The 18,770-nt window shown below is 40.9% G+C and overlaps 2 protein-coding genes across 9 annotated transcripts in view; one reads left to right on the top strand and one right to left on the bottom strand.

The window, feature by feature from the left end:
- Positions 1-263: 263 nt before the first annotated feature.
- Positions 264-7,833, top strand: ZBTB33 (zinc finger and BTB domain containing 33). 2 transcript variants are annotated; one of them, XM_005594482.4, is made up of 3 exons: positions 264-429; positions 2,123-2,224; positions 2,858-7,833. In XM_005594482.4, the coding sequence occupies exon 3, from the start codon at positions 2,860-2,862 to the stop codon at positions 4,876-4,878; it is 2,019 nt and encodes a 672-aa protein (XP_005594539.3). In that variant the 5' UTR covers positions 264-429; positions 2,123-2,224; positions 2,858-2,859; the 3' UTR covers positions 4,879-7,833. The 2 variants fall into 2 exon arrangements, with proteins under 2 accessions (XP_005594539.3, XP_005594538.3); XM_005594481.4 differs by lacking the exon at positions 2,123-2,224.
- Positions 7,834-8,081: 248 nt separating this feature from the next.
- TMEM255A (transmembrane protein 255A) overlaps positions 8,082-18,770 on the bottom strand; it is a 52,047-nt gene continuing 41,358 nt past the window's right edge. For all 7 annotated transcript variants that reach the window (XR_012430277.1, XR_012430276.1, XM_074029899.1 and 4 more), the window contains 2 exons: positions 17,723-17,866; positions 8,082-10,462 (listed from right to left, as the gene is read on the bottom strand). Coding sequence is in view for 5 of the 7 variants with exons in the window: in XM_074029899.1 (XP_073886000.1) it covers positions 10,304-10,462; positions 17,723-17,866 (303 nt within the window). In the remaining 2 variants the exon portion in view is untranslated. The remainder of the gene's footprint in view (positions 10,463-17,722; positions 17,867-18,770) is intronic.

Here is an 18,770-nt window from a genome sequence, read left to right on the forward strand (position 1 = left end):
TGCTTGCGACTGCCTTACAGATCTTTCCCTTTCCTTTTTTCCCACCCTTTCGCCCTCCGGAAATAGCCGAACACACAAGAGCTTCCCAGTCTTCCTCCGCCCCCTTGCGGAAAGAGCCGAAGGCAGAGCACGGCGCCGAGGTGGAGCCGCCTCAAGCTCGGGCCCTTCCGGACCACCCCGGCCTGCGCTCGGAAGAGGAGGGCGCCTTTGACTTGAGCGCTTCGCCCCCGCGCTGTGCCCTCTGTCGGCGGCGTGGGGCAGCTGTAGCAGCGTTGGCGGCAGGAGGCGGCGGCCGCGTCGACGTCGACCCAGACTGGAGCGACGTTTAAAGAAGGGGCAGAATCGCCGGGGAGTGCGGCTTCTTCTTGTTGGGGGACTCCCAGCCTTCCGCGCGTCCCGAGGTGGAGAAGCGGCGGCGCCGCGAAGCAGGTGAGCACCCGGCCCCAATCCGGGAGGGGGCGAAGGAGCGCGCTTGCCTTCTCCGTCCCTGGGCCGCGCCTGCGTTTGCATTCGCCTCACTTGAACCAGGAAGCGGCAGAGTCGGAGGCTCTGCTCCTCCGGCTCTTTCTTTGTGTGGGCCGGGGAGTGAAGGAGGGGACGAGCAGCGAGGGCGGCGGCGCGGTCCCCTTCGCCGTTAGGGGCCGAGGGGCTGCCGGTGCCCTGGGTAGGCCCCGGGGCGTGGGGAGCCCATCACAGAGACCCACTTGGCTTTTCCCTCGCCCCTCTCCCTGCTTTTTTGTGCCTCTTTTACTTCCCCAGCCCCTACTTTGATTTAGAGCTTTTCTGCCGGGCCCATCCTCCCCTTCCGTCCCCTTCCCGGGGCACAACAATGCCGCCTGCTTCGCTTCATCCCCCCCAACACCCCACCCTGCCTTTCACCACCTTCTACTTTCCCTGGTACCCCATATTCCTCCCGCCTTCACTCTGCTGTTTGTACCTCCATCTGTATTTGCAAGAAGCTTGCTTTGCACGTGAATTGGGGTTAAAAACCTCGGTTGCAGCTGGCAGGGTCCATATGGGGAAGAGGGAGGTGGAGGAAGGGAGATGAGGTTCAGCTGCCGCAGGGAGCCGCGTGTCGGTTTGTTTCACTCCCTCGCGGATGGCTTTTATCTCTTTTCCACCGTCACCAGCTCCTCCAAACCGGCCCTTGGTCAAGGGTTTCACAGTGATGTGGAATGGCTTTTCCACAGTCGAATAGCAGATCTTCGGGGTGGGTTCAGACCGACTTGTGCTGTCCCTGGGCCCACCCTGACGGGGAGGAGGGGGACACATAAACGAAACGAAACCGAGTCCCAGTGTCACCTGGACACGTACATTTGACGCATTCCCATATTGGAAGAACCCGTGTGTAACTGACAAAAATTGCGTGCCGTTTTCAGAAAACCTGTCTTTCCACTTAAAATCGACTTCTGTGGAAATGCCCGTATTTCGGAAGCCCTGGTTTTTGGCAAACTGTCCAAAGGTCACCCTTTCTGATGATGAATACCTTTATGGTAACCTGAAATTCCTTGGTACTGTTAACATGCAACACCTTCTAATAATGTTTTAAATCTTTGATTTTTAGACTTTTTGCCTGCTGTTTGTTCTTAAGGTATCATTTTGAAAAATTTAGAAGGTATTTGAGACAGAATTGCCCTCCACGTGTATATAACTTAAGCATTGTGACATCTATACCTTTTTGGTAACTTCAAAGGGAGAGAATATTAATAAAAATATTTCTTCACTAAAATTACTTGTCAACTAATTGTTAATATATAATATCCATGTATTAAAATATATCCATATATAATCATATGTATGGATATTATATGTATATTTAATATATGGATTTTTTTAAACTTTGGCCTCTTTGTTACTGGAAATATCTTCTGCAAAGTGCAAAAAATGATGTTTTGCTAGTGCTACACAACAATGCATTCTGAACATCGTCCCCTTTTTCTAGCGTAATCTATTCCAGTAAGTTAATGTTTTCATTTTCACTAACTCATTTGGTGTGAAAAAGTTCTCATACCAATGCACATAATTCTTTACCAACAAAAATGAAATGTTTCGTGTTTTCTTGGAAGTGGGCATTTAGAAATGGTAAACTTTCCTTTTCCTTTGTCATATTTTTTCATGATAGTGTCTGTTGACTTCACTTGGCACTGTTTAACATTCCACCTCTGGAAATTGTAAAGATGGAGAGATGAGGGGAAGGGACAAGGGGATGAAGAAAGAGGAGAGGGTAAGAAAGATGTTTAATAGTTTATCAAGATGAGGCACCCCAATTTAAATAACAGAAAAATAATGGGACGTTGGGAGGTAATAATTGTCAGTGTTTATAAATGTCATTGGCTCCAGGGTGTAGATTCTGCATATATTCTTAAAGATTAGTTAAGAGTGTGAATTTCAGACACAGTATTGCACGCACTGAGCTTTTCTGACATTTAAATCATTTACAGAGACGTAACTTCTGTGTGTTCATGATGATTTTCCTTAATTTTGAGTTAAAAATCAACTCTTACCTCTTCTTGGAGAGAAAACCCAAAATTGGGACTAAGAAAATTAATTCTAATCTTTAAAAATCACTTAGTGGAGATGCATGTATCTAATATTCAAAAGAAGGTGACTATGGAGATTACTGTTCAAGTCTCTATAACAGTGTAAAGCTTACTCAACTCAGGAGCAAGCCATGAGATTTGACACTTGTTCCAAAAGCCTACCTGTATGAACAATTTCTGTAAAAGCCAAAAAATTATGCCAAACTTTGGTTAAAACTTGAATAAACTAATGATGCTGCAGCTTAAATTCTAAATGATAAGTACTTTTGTTTTTTCTCTCTAATCCTTTCCCATCCCCTCCTCTCTTTCTCTTAAAGGCATGGAGAGTAGAAAACTGATTTCTGCTACAGACATTCAGTACTCTGGCAGTCTGCTGAACTCCTTGAATGAGCAACGTGGCCATGGACTCTTCTGTGATGTTACCGTTATTGTGGAAGACCGAAAATTCCGGGCCCACAAGAATATTCTTTCAGCTTCTAGTACCTACTTCCATCAGCTCTTCTCTGTTGCTGGGCAAGTTGTTGAACTGAGCTTTATAAGAGCAGAGATCTTTGCAGAAATTCTCAATTATATCTATAGTTCTAAAATTGTTCGTGTTAGATCAGATTTGCTTGATGAATTAATTAAATCAGGGCAGTTATTAGGAGTGAAATTTATAGCAGAGCTTGGTGTCCCATTGTCACAGGTTAAAAGCATCTCAGGTACAGCTCAGGATGGTAATACTGAACCTTTACCTCCTGATTCTGGTGACAAGAACCTTGTAATACAGAAGTCAAAAGATGAAGCCCAAGATAACGGGGCTACTATAATGCCTATTATAACAGAGTCTTTTTCATTATCTGCCGAAGATTATGAAATGAAAAAGATCATTGTTACCGATTCTGATGATGATGATGATGATGTCATTTTTTGCTCCGAGATTCTGCCCACAAAGGAGACTTTGCCAAGTAATAACACAGTGGCACAGGTCCAGTCTAACCCAGGCCCTGTTGCTATTTCAGATGTTGCACCTAGTGCTAGCAATAACTCTCCCCCTTTAACAAATATCACACCTACTCAGAAACTTCCTACTCCTGTGAATCAGGCAACTCTGAGCCAAACACAAGGAAGTGAAAAATTGTTGGTATCTTCAGCTCCAACACATCTGACTCCTAATATTATTTTGTTAAATCAGACACCACTTTCTACACCACCAAATGTCAGTTCTTCACTTCCAAATCATATACCTTCTTCAATCAGTTTACTTGTGCAGAATCAGCAGACACCAAACAGTGCTATTTTAACAGGAAACAAGGCCAATGAAGAGGAGGAGGAGGAAATTATAGATGATGATGATGACACTATTAGCTCCAGTCCTGACTCGGCCGTCAGTAATACATCTTTGGTCCCACAGGCTGATACCTCCCAAAATACCAGTTTTGATGGATCATTAATACAGAAGATGCAGATTCCTACACTTCTTCAAGAACCACTTTCCAATTCCTTAAAAATTTCAGATATAATTACTAGAAATACCAATGATCCAGGCTTAGGATCAAAACATCTAATGGAGGGTCAGAAGATCATTACTTTAGATACAGCTACTGAAATTGAAGGCTTATCGACTGGTTGCAAGGTTTATGCAAATATCGGTGAAGATACTTATGATATAGTGATCCCTGTCAAAGATGACCCTGATGAAGGGGAGGCCAGACTTGAGAATGAAATACCAAAAACGTCTGGCAGCGAGATGGCAAACAAACGTATGAAAGTAAAACATGATGATCACTATGAGTTAATAGTAGATGGAAGGGTCTATTATATCTGTATTGTATGCAAAAGGTCATATGTCTGTCTGACAAGCTTGCGGAGACATTTTAACATTCATTCTTGGGAGAAGAAGTATCCGTGCCGTTACTGTGAGAAGGTATTTCCTCTTGCAGAGTATCGCACAAAGCATGAAATTCATCACACAGGGGAGCGAAGGTATCAGTGTTTGGCCTGTGGCAAATCTTTCATCAACTATCAGTTTATGTCTTCACATATAAAGTCAGTTCATAGTCAAGATCCTTCTGGGGACTCAAAGCTTTATCGTTTACATCCATGCAGGTCTTTACAAATTAGACAATATGCATATCTTTCCGATAGATCAAGCACTATGCCTGCAATGAAGGGTGATGGTATTGGGTATAAGGTTGACACTGGAAAAGAACCTCCAGTAGGGACCACTACATCTACTCAGAACAAGCCAATGACCTGGGAAGATATTTTTATTCAGCAGGAAAATGATTCAATTTTTAAACAAAATGTAACAGATGGCAGTACTGAGTTTGAATTTATAATACCAGAATCTTACTAAACTCCTTTGAAATACTAGAAAGTTGTGTTTTGGATGATGGGGCAGGGGTTTCAGAAGATCTGTAAAACAAGGTGCAAATAAGTTAATTTGATCTGCCACATTATCTGAAAGAAGTGTAGTGGGATTTTTGTTCATAATTTTTAGAAGCAAATTTTTCTGAAAGTTTTGACTAGAGGTGAGACCCCCTCCCCAAGTATCTGTTTATATAGTTAGTTTTCAGCTCATTTAAAAGGCAAAAATTAAAAGCTTGGAGAGATAGTTTTCTGAATAGAATTTGAAGCAGTCTGAATGTTCTTTGAAAATAACTGGAGTTATTAGCATACCCTAGTACGTCTTACAACTTTCCCCTTCCATGTTAGCACTTTACTGCTGAATTCTCAATTTTCTTAACATTGAGACAATAAATGTGTGTTTTGTCTTGTATATGGCATAAAGAGTAAAGTTTTAAGAGTTGTTCTGGAAAATGTCAGAATAAGTCTCTGCTTGGGTTGTGTCATCTGCTAGTCCAAGCGGACAGCAACCTCCTGCTACCCTCTCTCCATGAAAATAGCCATGCAGACAAGTCTCTCATCTGAAGAACAAATTAGATTTAGCTAATCAGAATTAATCCTTGCTTTCATTGCCATAGTCTGTAAAAGACTTTGGTGGCTAGACCACTTTATACCTTTGCAATGTGGTCTCTGGGGGCAAAAAACTAACGAAAAAAAAAATCTCTGTAATGGCGGATAGGAGGACATGAAAAGTTCTGTTGCATGTATTTTTAATTCTCTGGCTACCACGTTGTAGAGAATGGAATGAAGATTTCCTTTTTGCTTCTTATGGTTAAAAATATTCCCATGAAAATTTTCAAATTTTGAATCTGAAAGCCACCAAATGAATCTTTATGTATAAATCCTTGTAAATGATAGATTCCATGGGTGAGACTTTACATATTTTGGGTGGGAGGCTACTGGCATATATTTTTAAATGTTCATATTATGTAGAATCTCCAATAGGAAGTCTTTATTTGAAATAGTTGAATCAGTGATCTAGTATTTTCCTTTCAGCAAGATTTGTTAGGTTTTTACCCCTTCTAAAATAAGTTTTATTCCATCCGCAAATTGCTGCAATATTATAGCAATCAGAAACTACATAAGGAATGTTATATAGGCTTGTCAGTTCCCATTTTTCTTGACAACAATAAATACCACTTTTCTTCTTTTTAAAATGACACATATTTAAACACTTAGAAAATAAAGTTAACACTTACTGAAGTGCTAGTACTAAACTGTGCTAGTACTAAAAGGAAGCAGGTTGGAACATACATATAGCCTAGCATTTATAACAGAATTGTTGAACGTCTGTAAATGATTTTTTGTTTTTTTGCAAAGGAAAAAATTGATACTGGAAAAGATTGTTGTGCATAGTTATTAGTCATTTGTAACCTTGCTTAAGTATTTCTTAGTCCAACATAGATATTTTCTTTCTCCTTACCATGTATTTTAAAAAATAGCCTATTTCTTGACTTTGAACTTAAAGCTTTAATCATAATTTCTCATGTATACATCGTTCTTCTGATGGTAAGCTGGATTTGAAGGTAGTGGTTTCAGTGTTTCTTAAGTTGGTAGCTGAGGGTATCAGGCATCAGTACATGCAATAATACAAGAAAAAAAATCCTTTGCTTGCCAAGGGGTAGAGTGATGTGCATTTATCTGTTTTCTGTTCTGTAAGTCTAGACCTTCAAACCATTTGTAAACTAACCCCTGGGAAATTTGAAATTACCTTATAACTTAAGACTTTGTGATCTCTGGAATCACCATATCTGTTTCTTTTTTGTGTAGATATTGATAACATCACTCTTTGACTATAGTGTGCAGTCTGAAATGTTCTCAGTGAAAATTTGTTTGAGTTTCATTAATGCTATTTCACCAGTTAGACATAATTACTTCTACCAATGTGAATGATACGGGTGCCGGCAGAGCTTCCAGATCTTTCAGACTCAACTGCTAGGTCAATTAGTTTGTCATAATAAAACTTGGCAGTTTCTACAAGCCTATTATGACAAACCAGGAACTAATTCTATAATGGAAAACTATGTGTTCTGAATAATAGGGATGTAATTATTTGCTGCTGCTGTGCTCTGTAAATTCTGAATATGACATTTAAACTGTGCCTACTAAAGGTATCTTCTGGAGTTTTTTGGGAGGAGAGAAACTGGAAAATTAAATTGTATTTTTGCCAGAAGACTCTTACTTGCATGCGTCTCAGGGTCTTCAGTTTTTCTATAAGTTTCCATATCCAAAGTTCGCAGTTCATGTGAAATACTTCTTTGGGGCAAAAGTCCTTCATTCCTGGTATTTATTGGATTGGAAATCTGTAGCAAGATGCTGTTTAAAATTATCATGTGGTTTTTCTATCTTATACTTAGCTCTCTGGCTCTTGAACTTCCTTTTCGTCTTTGAAGTTAGCTTCAGATTTGCTCCTATGCTAAATTACCTGTAAATATTCTGGATAGGAACTACTTGAAATAGTAATTTGTTAAGAGATACGACAAAATGAAAATGCTTAAACTACAGAAGTTTTAAAATGCCATAACAATCTTGCAAGACTAACTTTAAAATATACTTTAAATGATTATTATGATTTTGGTGGTAACGATCCCCCACACACAACTACTATGAAGAAGTAATGCCACATTTTCCCCCATTGTACCAAAAAGATAAAAAATGGTAAACATTGCTCAAGGTATTTTGTATTGTCAAGGCATGCATATTCTAAAGAATTAAATGCTAACTTAACAGCACTGGCTTTCTGGCTGGTCAACCATATGAAACCTTGTTCATTCCTCCCAGTACTGTAATGTTCACACTTGTACAATCTTCCCTGTCATGACTTTAAGTTCTACTTTTCATTAACCATGGCCTGATATTAGTTCTTAGAGCTTCTTGTGGCAAAAATAAAATGATTTAATTCTGATGTTTGAGTGCGTGTTTTACAAGATTGTCTTTCAGAAATTATATGGGTTTTTACATTTTTCAATTTTTGCAGCAGGAGACTGGAGCTGTATTTCTGATGACAGCATGGCAGAATTTCCCATTAGGTTTTATATGTTGGTTAATCATGTCCCCTTTTATCTTGAACCCTAATAGTCAAAAGTGAGTCAGCTGCTGTCAGTTGCTTTAGAGCATTTGCTGTACTTTTATAGCTACCTTGACACAAGTGGATAAGGCGGAGGATAGTTTTATTCATTTGAAACATCACAAAAGCAGTCTGAGTTTTCAACATGGCAGTGATACAGATTTTAAGCAACATCCAGTTTATACAGGTTCTGGATTAATATTTTAATGTTTCATGCCCAGTTCAATACTTTAAAGCAGAATTAGGAATAAAGCAGTAAATATTACAAAATGCAGTCAAGATACATATTGGAAATACAAATCCCTTCATTACAGCAAATGTTTTGCAAAAGAGTAAAGCAGCAAATAATTTTTCCAAGGTAACATGCACTTTATATAATTCAATGTAATAAAAGCTGCTCAAATTAAGTGTTACAAAATCTATACTGTTTCAGGTTATTTTGTAAAGTAAGAAAAATACATAGAAATGAGCCATAGAATCTTAACACTTTAAGAAATGTGATAAATGTAGGATATACTGTGTAATGGTGCCTTTAAAAAATTAAATATAGACATTCACTAAAGCAAATGGTCAAGTGTAAATGGCAAAAAACTTCATTGAGTATTACAAGTTGGTATTTGTTTAGTAAGTCAATTGGATATTAGTCTCTTTGAAATCCAGTAGAATTTTAATATGCTCAGAACTGTAAAAAATCATAGTAATTTTGTATAACACAAAAGGATTGTAGTTTTTCAGATTCAAAATCTGGATAAGACAACATTCATGATGCTGAAAGTTAAACTGGATATCTTGCAAACATTTACTGTTAATAATGAGAGAGTGCACTTCTTGTGCCTTGATTCTTGATGGCTGGGTGTCTACAAGGTAGATGGGAGCACCAGCATTTGTCTGCTACCTCTAATCCATTAAGTTGGGAGGTAGCAATATTGGCTGGAAATTTTTCTAGTGTGTGTTCTGTGTTTGGAGAACTGTCTAATTAGGTACCGTCCTGTAGCCCCTGTATTTTTTACGTTATAAAGTTTAGGATTATCAATCTTCCTTTAAATCAATTCTCAGGTTAACATAAGATCACAATGAAGGTGTTCATTCTGAAGTGAAGGCATGGGTGCAAAAGTGTTTTAAACTTATCAGGTTGATGGTTTAAAGCTATGTGTAATTAAAAGAACTGTACAAATAATCTACCACGGTGTGCCAGATGGATTTTAAATCTACCATAACACTTAAGTATTTGTCAAGTTGGCTATGTTTGAGGTTTTGCAGACTTGAAGCGGCATTGTAACACTTTCATAATCTTGAATGCTGTCATGACTGGTCTCAACAGAAAAAAGGACCAGTAAGACCAGTGGTATTAAAATACAGTCTTTTGGGGTGGGGTGCAGGATACGTGCGGATTGCTGGGGTTAAGCACAATATTTGAAGATTAAATAGTCACAAAGATTAGTAACAATTCATATCACGACCCAAGAACCTAATTTATAACATTTTTAAACTCTTAATTACAACCATAAGATTTATATCTCCTGTAGCAAATGTATTTTGTAATAATGCAACATGTAGTAGAACCACTGTCTCCTAAGTGATCTACTTAAAGCATCTCACATGTTGCTGTGTATTTCAGTGTTTCCGGAACAATACATCCTGTTCCCCACTACTCAAGATGCAAGAATATTGCACTTTTCCCTTTAGGAGGTACCAATAACAAAAGCTGAGCTGAGTGATCACAACAGCCATTTTTACAATACAGAGAAGAAAGGAGTAAGAGATATGGGCAGCCTTTTTCAACATCCAGACACAAGCAAACAAAATCTTAGCCAGAACTCTCTGTATTGGAACTACTGTGTAGCCCCATCAGCTGGGAAATTGTCCTTAGGGACTGACTTTAGTGGTAGGGAAAGATAGGACCTATAAGCCGGGTGCTTCAACCTAGGTGCTGGGGTGGCAATCTGCCAAGGGCCTGAGGACAACACTTCTTTACATAAAGTGAAACAGACGGCAACCACACTTCTGCTGAATACAGAGGTGGAGCATAGGGTAATGCAGGTCCAAACACGACAAGCTTCTTGCTGGGCTGGCTCCCCAGCCTTGCTTAGAGAGTGTGAGCTGCCCTTCTTCTGTGCTGGGTTCAGCCTAGCCACCCCTGCTCTGCACTAATAATGAATAAGCTTCATCCCTATCTTTCCCTAGCCTGGCAGGCCATTGTAAAACTTTATGCATAAAAGTCACACTTTAAATTTTGAACCCTACACACTTCCACTGAAGCAGAAATACAAAAGCCACAATAATCTCAATAGCCAGCAGGCATTCCTCTTTAGGGACTGTAAGGTGGTGGCTTTTCAAAAGGTGGATAGTAGGGTGGAGAGTAACGGGGCGGTGCACTTGAGGACCACATGTAGCTGGGTGAGGGAGAGGCAGACTGGGGCTCATCAGAAAGTCCAGAGGGAGGGGAGGATGGAAAGACACTGGAATGCTGTGTGATAAAAAGAAAACGTTAGTTTAGGCAGTGAGTTTGCAATTCCCTGAACAGTCATTACTATTTAAAAATGAATATGGGCCAGAGCCTTTTTTTCTATTTGGAAGAACAGAGAGCTAAACCTCACAGAGTTAATGAGCATGAAACAGGTGCTTCTCTTAGTCACTCAGACTACAGCCACCTGCAGAAATATCTTGGAATCCTCCTCTGCAACCCCTTACAGTCCACATCCAATCAATCACCAAATCCTGTTGCTTCTACTTCTGTGTTGTCTCTTAAATCCATCACTACCTTTTCTACATTTATAACTCAAGCCTCCAATACCTTTCCCTTAAGCTATGGCAACAACATCCCAACTAGTCTTCAAAAAGGTAATTTTTGGCCTTGAGAACATTTAATGAGGTTAAGCCATTGATCCCTGGGAAAGTCTTTGCTAAAAGAGTATATCACAGAGAGGTAGTACAGTAGTCAGGAGCCCCTCTCATAGACAGGAAACTAAGGTCAGAGAGGTTAAATAGCTTGTTTGGACCTGGAGTCTTCTGACTCCAAGTCCAACATTTTCTACTCCACCTTAACTGCTGCCCTCTCATCCCCAAGTGCACAGTAGGCTGGAGAGCAAAGAGTAACAAAGGCATGGAGGTGAGAATGAGGAACAATGTGTCAGGTTGCAGAGACACTGAGTATTCAGTTTTACTTTGTGTTGTCTTACTTTGGGAAAGGTTGTTAGTCTTTGGGAAAGGAATGGAAATGAAGTTTTTAAAATATGCAGTGAATTGGCAAGAGTCATTTTCCCCTTTCTCTCCCTGGCCTATGTATATCCTTGACCCTAGTGAGTTCCCTGCTGAAGGAGAGTTGGCCTGTTGTGTTTGTTGCTGTATCCTCCAGAGCTCAGAACAGTACTTGCCATGTAATAGGTGCTCGATAAATCTTGAATGAGTGAATACAATTTCAGGAGCATAGTAGATGAACTTGGCATGCTTTTAAAAAATAAAACCTAGGCTGGGCGCGGTGGCTCAGGCCTGTAATCCCGGCACTTTGGGAGGCCGAGGTGGGTGGATCATCTGAGGTCAGGAGTTCGAGACCAGCCTGGCCAACATGGCAAAACCCCATCTCTACTAAAAATACAAAAATTAGCTGGGTGTGGTGGTGGGTGCCTGCAATCCCAGCTACTCAGGAGGCTGAGGCACGAGAATCGCTTGAACCTGGGAGGCAGAGGTTCCAGTGAGCGGAGATCATGCCACTGCACTCCAGTTTGGGTGACAGAGTGAGACTCCATCTCGAAAACAACAAATAAATAAACAAACCAACCTATGTCCAGATTTCTAAGCCTTGCTTGAGGCACAGAAATATCTTCCTTACCACATAATGTTAAGACTGAGAAGAGATGATAGCTGCCATCATCCCCTGCCTCCCAAATCCCATCCATTATTTCACTCTGAGTGAAGAAATGGCAGGGTCATAGAACCTGGAGAGCCCTTAAAGGCAAAACAACCTGAGGCAGTGGACTCAAGACAATCTAGATTCTTTCCTAAAAACTCAATTTTTCTCCTCCCTCCAAGAAGACACCCTTTGTTAAAACATCAGTATAGTGATTTCCTGATTTTCCATCTTGTACCCTTCAAACTCTCCCTTCCTCCTCCTCTCCCTCCCTCCTGTTCTATTGCTTTCCTCAACTAAGAACTCTCTCTTCTTAACCAGAGAGGGGAACAAAAACCCACCAGGGCAAAGAATCTCTGTGCCTGGGCATGTGGCACTCACTGCCTCTCTAAATCCCACTACAGAGATGACATGAGAGGCATCAGGCCAGTTTTAGGTGTTCCCAGCCACAGAAGGGAGAGGCAAGTTTCCTGAAGTGAAGCTAAAGGCAGTTCTGTCCTGAGAGGCATTAAAAGGCTTCTGTGGGCAGCAGCTGCTGTGGGTGGCAGTTGTACACTTTGATAATAAAAGGGGGTGGTACAACGGCCCTTGGGTTTTCACTTCTCAGTTTTGTGTTTGAGAAGTATGGGGGGGAGGGGGGCATGATTCTCACTTCCCTTTGAGGATGCTGGGAGTCTTAAGGATAAAATTGAAGGGTTCCTGGCAGGGCTAGGGAGCTTACTGGCTGCAGTCCACACACCGTTGGGGTTTAGTGAGGGAAAAGGCCCACAGTACCACTGCATAGTTTCCTAGCAACAGGCAGGCACCTTGGGAAAGATTTGGCTTTGTTGCAACTGGGGAGTTGGCCTGGTGTATTCTGGTTCCTGCCTGAGAGTGTGACTTTAATAATGCTGTGGACAGCTCAGGAGAACAGAGCTTTGAATCCTTGTGCACCACCAAGCATAAAGAGCATCTAAACAGCCTACTGCTGGGCCTAGTCAGCTCCAGCTTTCTGAGCTGCTTCTTAGAGGCTGGGGTGACCAACAGGCTGATGGTGCTCAAAGAGGAGCACCACCCTTTGAGGGACACAGATGGCTTTCCTCTTCCACCTTAGCCTGCCTCCTGCCTGCCTGATGGCTGACCCACACTCTTCAAGATCAATGTGCATTTCCATCAGGGCATGCTTCTCTCTTCAGGAACCTTGTGGGACAGTGACTTCACAAAGAGCCCGGGAACTGGCTGGTGATAATTACTAAAGACGCTGTATCCCAAGGGTAAAATCCAGCATCTGTTGGTACTGTGCATTCCCTCTCTGTTCTGCCCCCGGAAGCAAAGCTTGGACAGATGGAGAGAAGAGTGGATAAAAGAAAGATTTTTTAAAAAGGGGTGAGTCAGGAACAAGGGAAAGGAGGGGAAGAAAGGAAAGACTTGACAGTGGGGCGTAGGGCGGGTGGTGGGGGGAAGAAAAAGTTGAGTGACAGCAACAACAGCTTTCTAAGGCTCTCAGCAACCTATGCCATAAACTGTACACTCCTAGGATCAAAGCAATCCTTTTATTAAATGGGCCCAATTTATAATGAGTAACTTTTAGTGGCTAGGGTGAAACCTAGTGTACCCTCGTGATTTAATAAAGAAAAACAGAGGCACTTTTGAATTACATAGGTTGAGACTTTTGTTTTAAGCTTAAACTTGGCAGGTCACCAAATGGATGGGAAAGGGACCATTCCATGGTTAAAGTAGGGGTACTGGCCCAGTATGCCAGACTGGGAAATATTGCTAGGAACCTTGAAGGGTTTATAAATAGCTGGGTTTAATTTCCCAGCAGAAGTAAAAACTGATGCTTTGTACCCTACAGATTTTGGACTACTTGGCTAAAGCTGAAGGGCTGGTGGGTAAATAGTGTAAAGGACAAGAGAAATGAGTGTTGGTAGATGAGCAAGGAGGCAAAGATAGTCTCAGCTTATATCCTTCCTGCTTTGGAGTATGGGGAGTTCCTGAGAATCAAGGACACCCTGGAGCCCAGTGCTTGAAAGAATCCAGTTTCTCTAAGCTCAGCACTCAAAACTTCCTCAGGGCCAGCTGATCAGACCCAAATCCTTGCTCATGTCTGACCACAAGAAGTGTTTCCCAAGCTGCCTCACTGGACAGCTACCCAATAAGGGTATGACTTTGAGGGGTTAAAACAAAACATTATAAGTCTTTTTTCCTCATCCTTCTATTAGCCTCAGGGTCAAAAGGAAGTTGAAATCACCAAACCCAAAGTCACAGAAATAGTCCTACTTGGAAATAACCAAAATGGGAAGTCGTTCAGAAGAAAGTCTAGAAAGGTCCATTTTCTGACTGTAACTTAGGTCATTTTACAATGAGAAGTGCATGAGGGAGCTCTGGCCTTTTGGGGGTGGGTCTGTGCTTCAGGTGGTTTTATTGTCAGATCTGGAGTGCATTTGCTGACTGCTTTTTATTTATCTGGGAATATAAGCAGATGTTTCTTGGCCTCTTGACTTTTTTTTTTTTTTTTTTTTGAGACGGAATTTCTCTCTTGTTGCCCAGGCTGGAGTGCAGTGGCGTGATCTCGGCTCACCGCAACCGCCACCTCCTGGGTTCAAGTGATTCTCCTGCCTCAGCCTCCCGAGTAGCTGTGATTACAGGCATGCGCCACCATGCCTATCTAATTTTGTATTTTTAGTAGAGATGGGGTTTCTCTATGTCGGTCAGGCTGATCTCGAACTCCCGACCTCAGGTGATCCGCCCGCCTTGGCCTCCCAGAATGCTGGGATTACAGGCATGAGCCACTGCGCCTGGCTGACTTTCTTGTGTAAAGAATGGTATTTTCGCCTATGAAACTATAAGGGAATGAAACTTGGTGAGCAAAATAAAGCTAAACTAAAATACTAAAATGAAACCATTTAAATCCTAGAGAGACATCACTTAAAATCTTACTCCCTCAACACCTAGGCTATACAATTATAAGGTCTTCAAACAGGAAATACTAAAGACATCTTGAGCCTAGGGAAAGACGTGGGAGACATATAAAAAGTGTCCAAGCAGCCCCTGAATTCCCCCCTGAGGAATGCATGAAGGAAGGGCATCCTTTTTCAGTGGGGATCAATTTAATAATTTAATAATAAAGAGTAAAGAGACCCTTTCTGAGGACCATGAGTAGGAAGCCCACGATTTAAACCAGTAGAAAGTATAAATATCCCAAAATTAACTGGGGAAAAGATCTGTGCTCCAATTAGATTCACAACTTCAAAAATCCCCCAACCCAATCTCTGGAATCAGACAGTCCTAGATATAAATCCTTGCTCTTTCACTTACCACCTCTGTGACTTTGGTGAAGTCACTTAATCTCTCCATGATTCAGTCATCTTATCTTAAAAATGGCAATTACAAGAGTACTTCTCTCAAAGAGGTAAATGACTGAATGATGATATAGGTAAAGCACTTAGCACAATGCTTAGTACATAGTAAGTACTCAGTGAATAGTAGCTGTTATTAAAAAGTAAGGGTGGGCCAGGCGTGGTGGCTCATGCCTGTAATCCCAGCACTTTGGGAGGCCGAAGTGGGTGAATCACGAGGTCAGGAGTTCGAGACCAGCTTGACCAACATGGTGAAACCCTGTTTCTACAAAAGCTACAAAAAAGTGAAATAGCCGGGTGTGGTGGCACATGCCTGTAATCCCAGCTACTCGGGAGGCTGAGGCAGGAGAATTGCTTGACCCCAGGAGGTGGAGGTTGCAGTGAGCCGAGACTGTGCCATTGCACTCCAGCCTGGGCGACAGGGCGAGACTCTGTCTCAAAAAAAAAAAAAAAAAAAAAAAAAAAAAAAAAAAAAAAAAAAAAATGGAGAGGCTTCTACAATCCCTGAAGTCCCTGCTACTAGGTTTGGACTAAGTGGCTAAATCTGGATCCCTTCTTTGGGTTAGGTATACGGTTTCCATAGCATTCTGGGTAATGTTTTCTTTACTTTTTGTCCCCACTGCTGTCCCCTGACCACCAACCCCCAAGTCCCTAGACTAATGCAGGGGCTGTCTCATTTAATTTCTATTTCCACAGCTCCTGGCTCAATATGTGGCACATGGAACACAGAGTAAACATTCATTGAACTGAAACCAACAATCCAAGTCACTGCTGGCATTCTCAATCTTGCTTTCATTTCTGGGGTAGGATTTGAATGAGGAATGATGGCTCAATACCCAAAAGAGAGGTTTCCTATCTTATAATTTGTGGTAACCATCACCAGATGTATTATTGTCCCTACTTAAAGGGTTCATTATAAAGTGCAAATTCCTGAAATCAATGTAATTTACTTTGATATAAAAGTAGAGGAGGCCTCTTGGGCTAGACCCATGTGTGGCTCCTCTATTTCAGGATGACTTTTTATTACAGGGACCCCAAGAGAATGATGACCCTCCTTGTTTTAGCTTCAACATCCCTGCATTCTTTTAAAGAATTCCTTGTTGCCTCAGTCACTATTGAAATTATTCCCTTCTTGGACATATTTTTGTTTTCCAATCTATACCACCAATTTGGGTAACAAGTTACCTGGGTTGTCTACCTGTGTACACAGTAGGCTTTAGAACAAATTTTATCATTTTATTTCTAAGCTTTAACCCATTTATGCCTAGTGTCCCATTACTGGAACACTAAGCTTGTGGGAGTTATTTATATCCTCCTGCTCAAGGTCATCGCCAAAGTCTGATTTATCACACAAAAAAAATCTGCAACCTCTGGCATAAATGGGTTAATGGATACCTTTTTGAACTAGTACTATATTTTATACAAGTGAAAAAGTGCATGTTCACACTATATGTATTATTGTTGCATTATAGAACCACAGACCTCTCTGAACGGTATCTAAACCAAACACAACAACACTTTATTCAACTTAATCAGATTTTTAAGTTTCAATTATTTTGCCAAACTGAAGTTGCAATTAGGTTGCCCAACGGCTTAGTATTGCCAAACTGGCTGGTTAATTGGAGTACCCCCAGATAGTCATAATTTTATGTCCCCATGGAACATTCATGGTCTCTTGATCAATAGAAGCAAATTTATTATGAGTTTCACTTCCTTAAAAGGTATTTCCTTCGGTCACTAAAGTTTGAATTAACTAGATTTTAGTGTGACCTTGCTCTTCTGTGGTCAAGGGTTTATAATCATTGTACATACCTAAAGGACCATTTCACTTGTTTGCCCAAAGCGTCTAGTTCAGTGTTCTGCATACAATGAATTCCTTTTAACTAAGTGCCTTTTTTTGGTTCTGTTTTTCAACTAGTAGTCACAGTTCAAAAGGAAAAGGGGAAAGTGCAAATTTGGTAACACTGTTTCTGACCTACGTGATAACAGGGCAAAAGGGGAGGGGTGTTATAAAAATACTCTGTGTATTGCTCTGTGTAGTCCTAGTTAGGAAGCCTGGAGAAAAAGAGTGGGACATCTTCCTCATTACAGGTTTGATTCAAACCCTTGTGTGGCTCAGAATGCCCTTGTATTAAGTAGCAGGATTAGGCCTCTCCCCATATCAGACGAATGGAAAAAGCCACTGTTGCACAGGAGTCCATGGTAGCGTACAAATGAGCTGCCATTTCCCAACTAGCTTATCTTCTCCTTGGTGTGGTTCAAGGCAATTTGGGATACCTTGATTCTACCTCCCTCTCTCCCCTTTTCTTCCATCTCTCTGTTTCTTCTCTTGGACAGTTTCCACCCGCCCATCTCTGCCATCATTGCCTGCCTACATAGTCCTTAAGCTAGCATCCACAGGCTTCTGGCCATTAGGGAGATGCATGGCTACCTCATACATATGCAGACAATGGAAAGGTTCCGTAATTGAATTTAGGGAGAGAACAAGAGAGCATGAGTGAGAGCAAGGGTAATAGAGAGTTCTTTTTCTCCCAAAACATACCTGAAAGTCATAAGCAGAATATGGTGGCAGGTGAGGAGGGCTATGGTAGTAGGTATTGTAGGATGTCACTTGGGGATGAGCATAGTAAGAAACTGTTGGATGGGTATTTTCAACAGAGCAGTTCAGTGCTGGGAGAGTTGGGTTCTGTAGAAAAACACAAATTAGAAACAACATAAACAGTCGTCACTAGGAGAAAGGTTAAATAAACTTGGTACATCTATACTATGGAATACTATGCAGCTATTGATAAACAATGATGTGGACCTATTTAGAGAAAGTTGTCCAGGATATATTTTTATGGTTTAAAAGCCATTATGTTATATTAATATAGCATGATTTCAATTTATGCTTTAAAAAAAGACCCCCAAAATTATACATGTATGTACGTTTGTAAGTGCAAAGAAATTAACCTGGAAAGATGCATAGCAAACTGTTAACTGTGATTTATCTCTGGGGAGAGTAGTAGAATTAGGAGGTATATAGGGATTCTTAACTTTCTGCTATATATGTCAAAGTGTTTACAACTAATTTGTATTGTGTCATTTTCCCCAAACTTTTTAACTTGAAACATTTAAACCTATAGAAAAGTTGAAATTATTTGTGTGATTTTAAAAAACAAGAATTAAAAAGAAAAAAATAAGACTCAAAATGCAAAACATCAAATAGACAAGGCTGAACAAGCTAGTGTTCTTGCTGTGACAGAGTGTGTTCAATCACAAAGAGTTTGTAAAAGTTGTAAGGATTCTTAGAGATCCCAACCTTGCTAAGGGGCTCTCCTGAAGATATTTCTCATCAGCCCTGTAGAGTAGAGGCAAAATTCTAGCAGTGCACAGAAGCCATGAAAGACCAAGAAGAATATATTGATCCCCCCCTTTTTTTTTGGCAAATAAAATGATGCAGACATTTTATATCCTTTTCACAACATGGTGGTGTGTGTAGCCCTTTATGGGTTAAAAATAATCTTGTCCAGAATGGAGGCCCTGTTCTCATCAGAGCCAAAGCACTGCTAAAGGAAGTTACCACTACTCATTAGTTCCCAAGTAGGACT

This window comes from Macaca fascicularis, chromosome X, assembly GCF_037993035.2.
Source record: "Macaca fascicularis isolate 582-1 chromosome X, T2T-MFA8v1.1".
Classification (NCBI taxonomy): domain Eukaryota; kingdom Metazoa; phylum Chordata; class Mammalia; order Primates; family Cercopithecidae; genus Macaca; species Macaca fascicularis.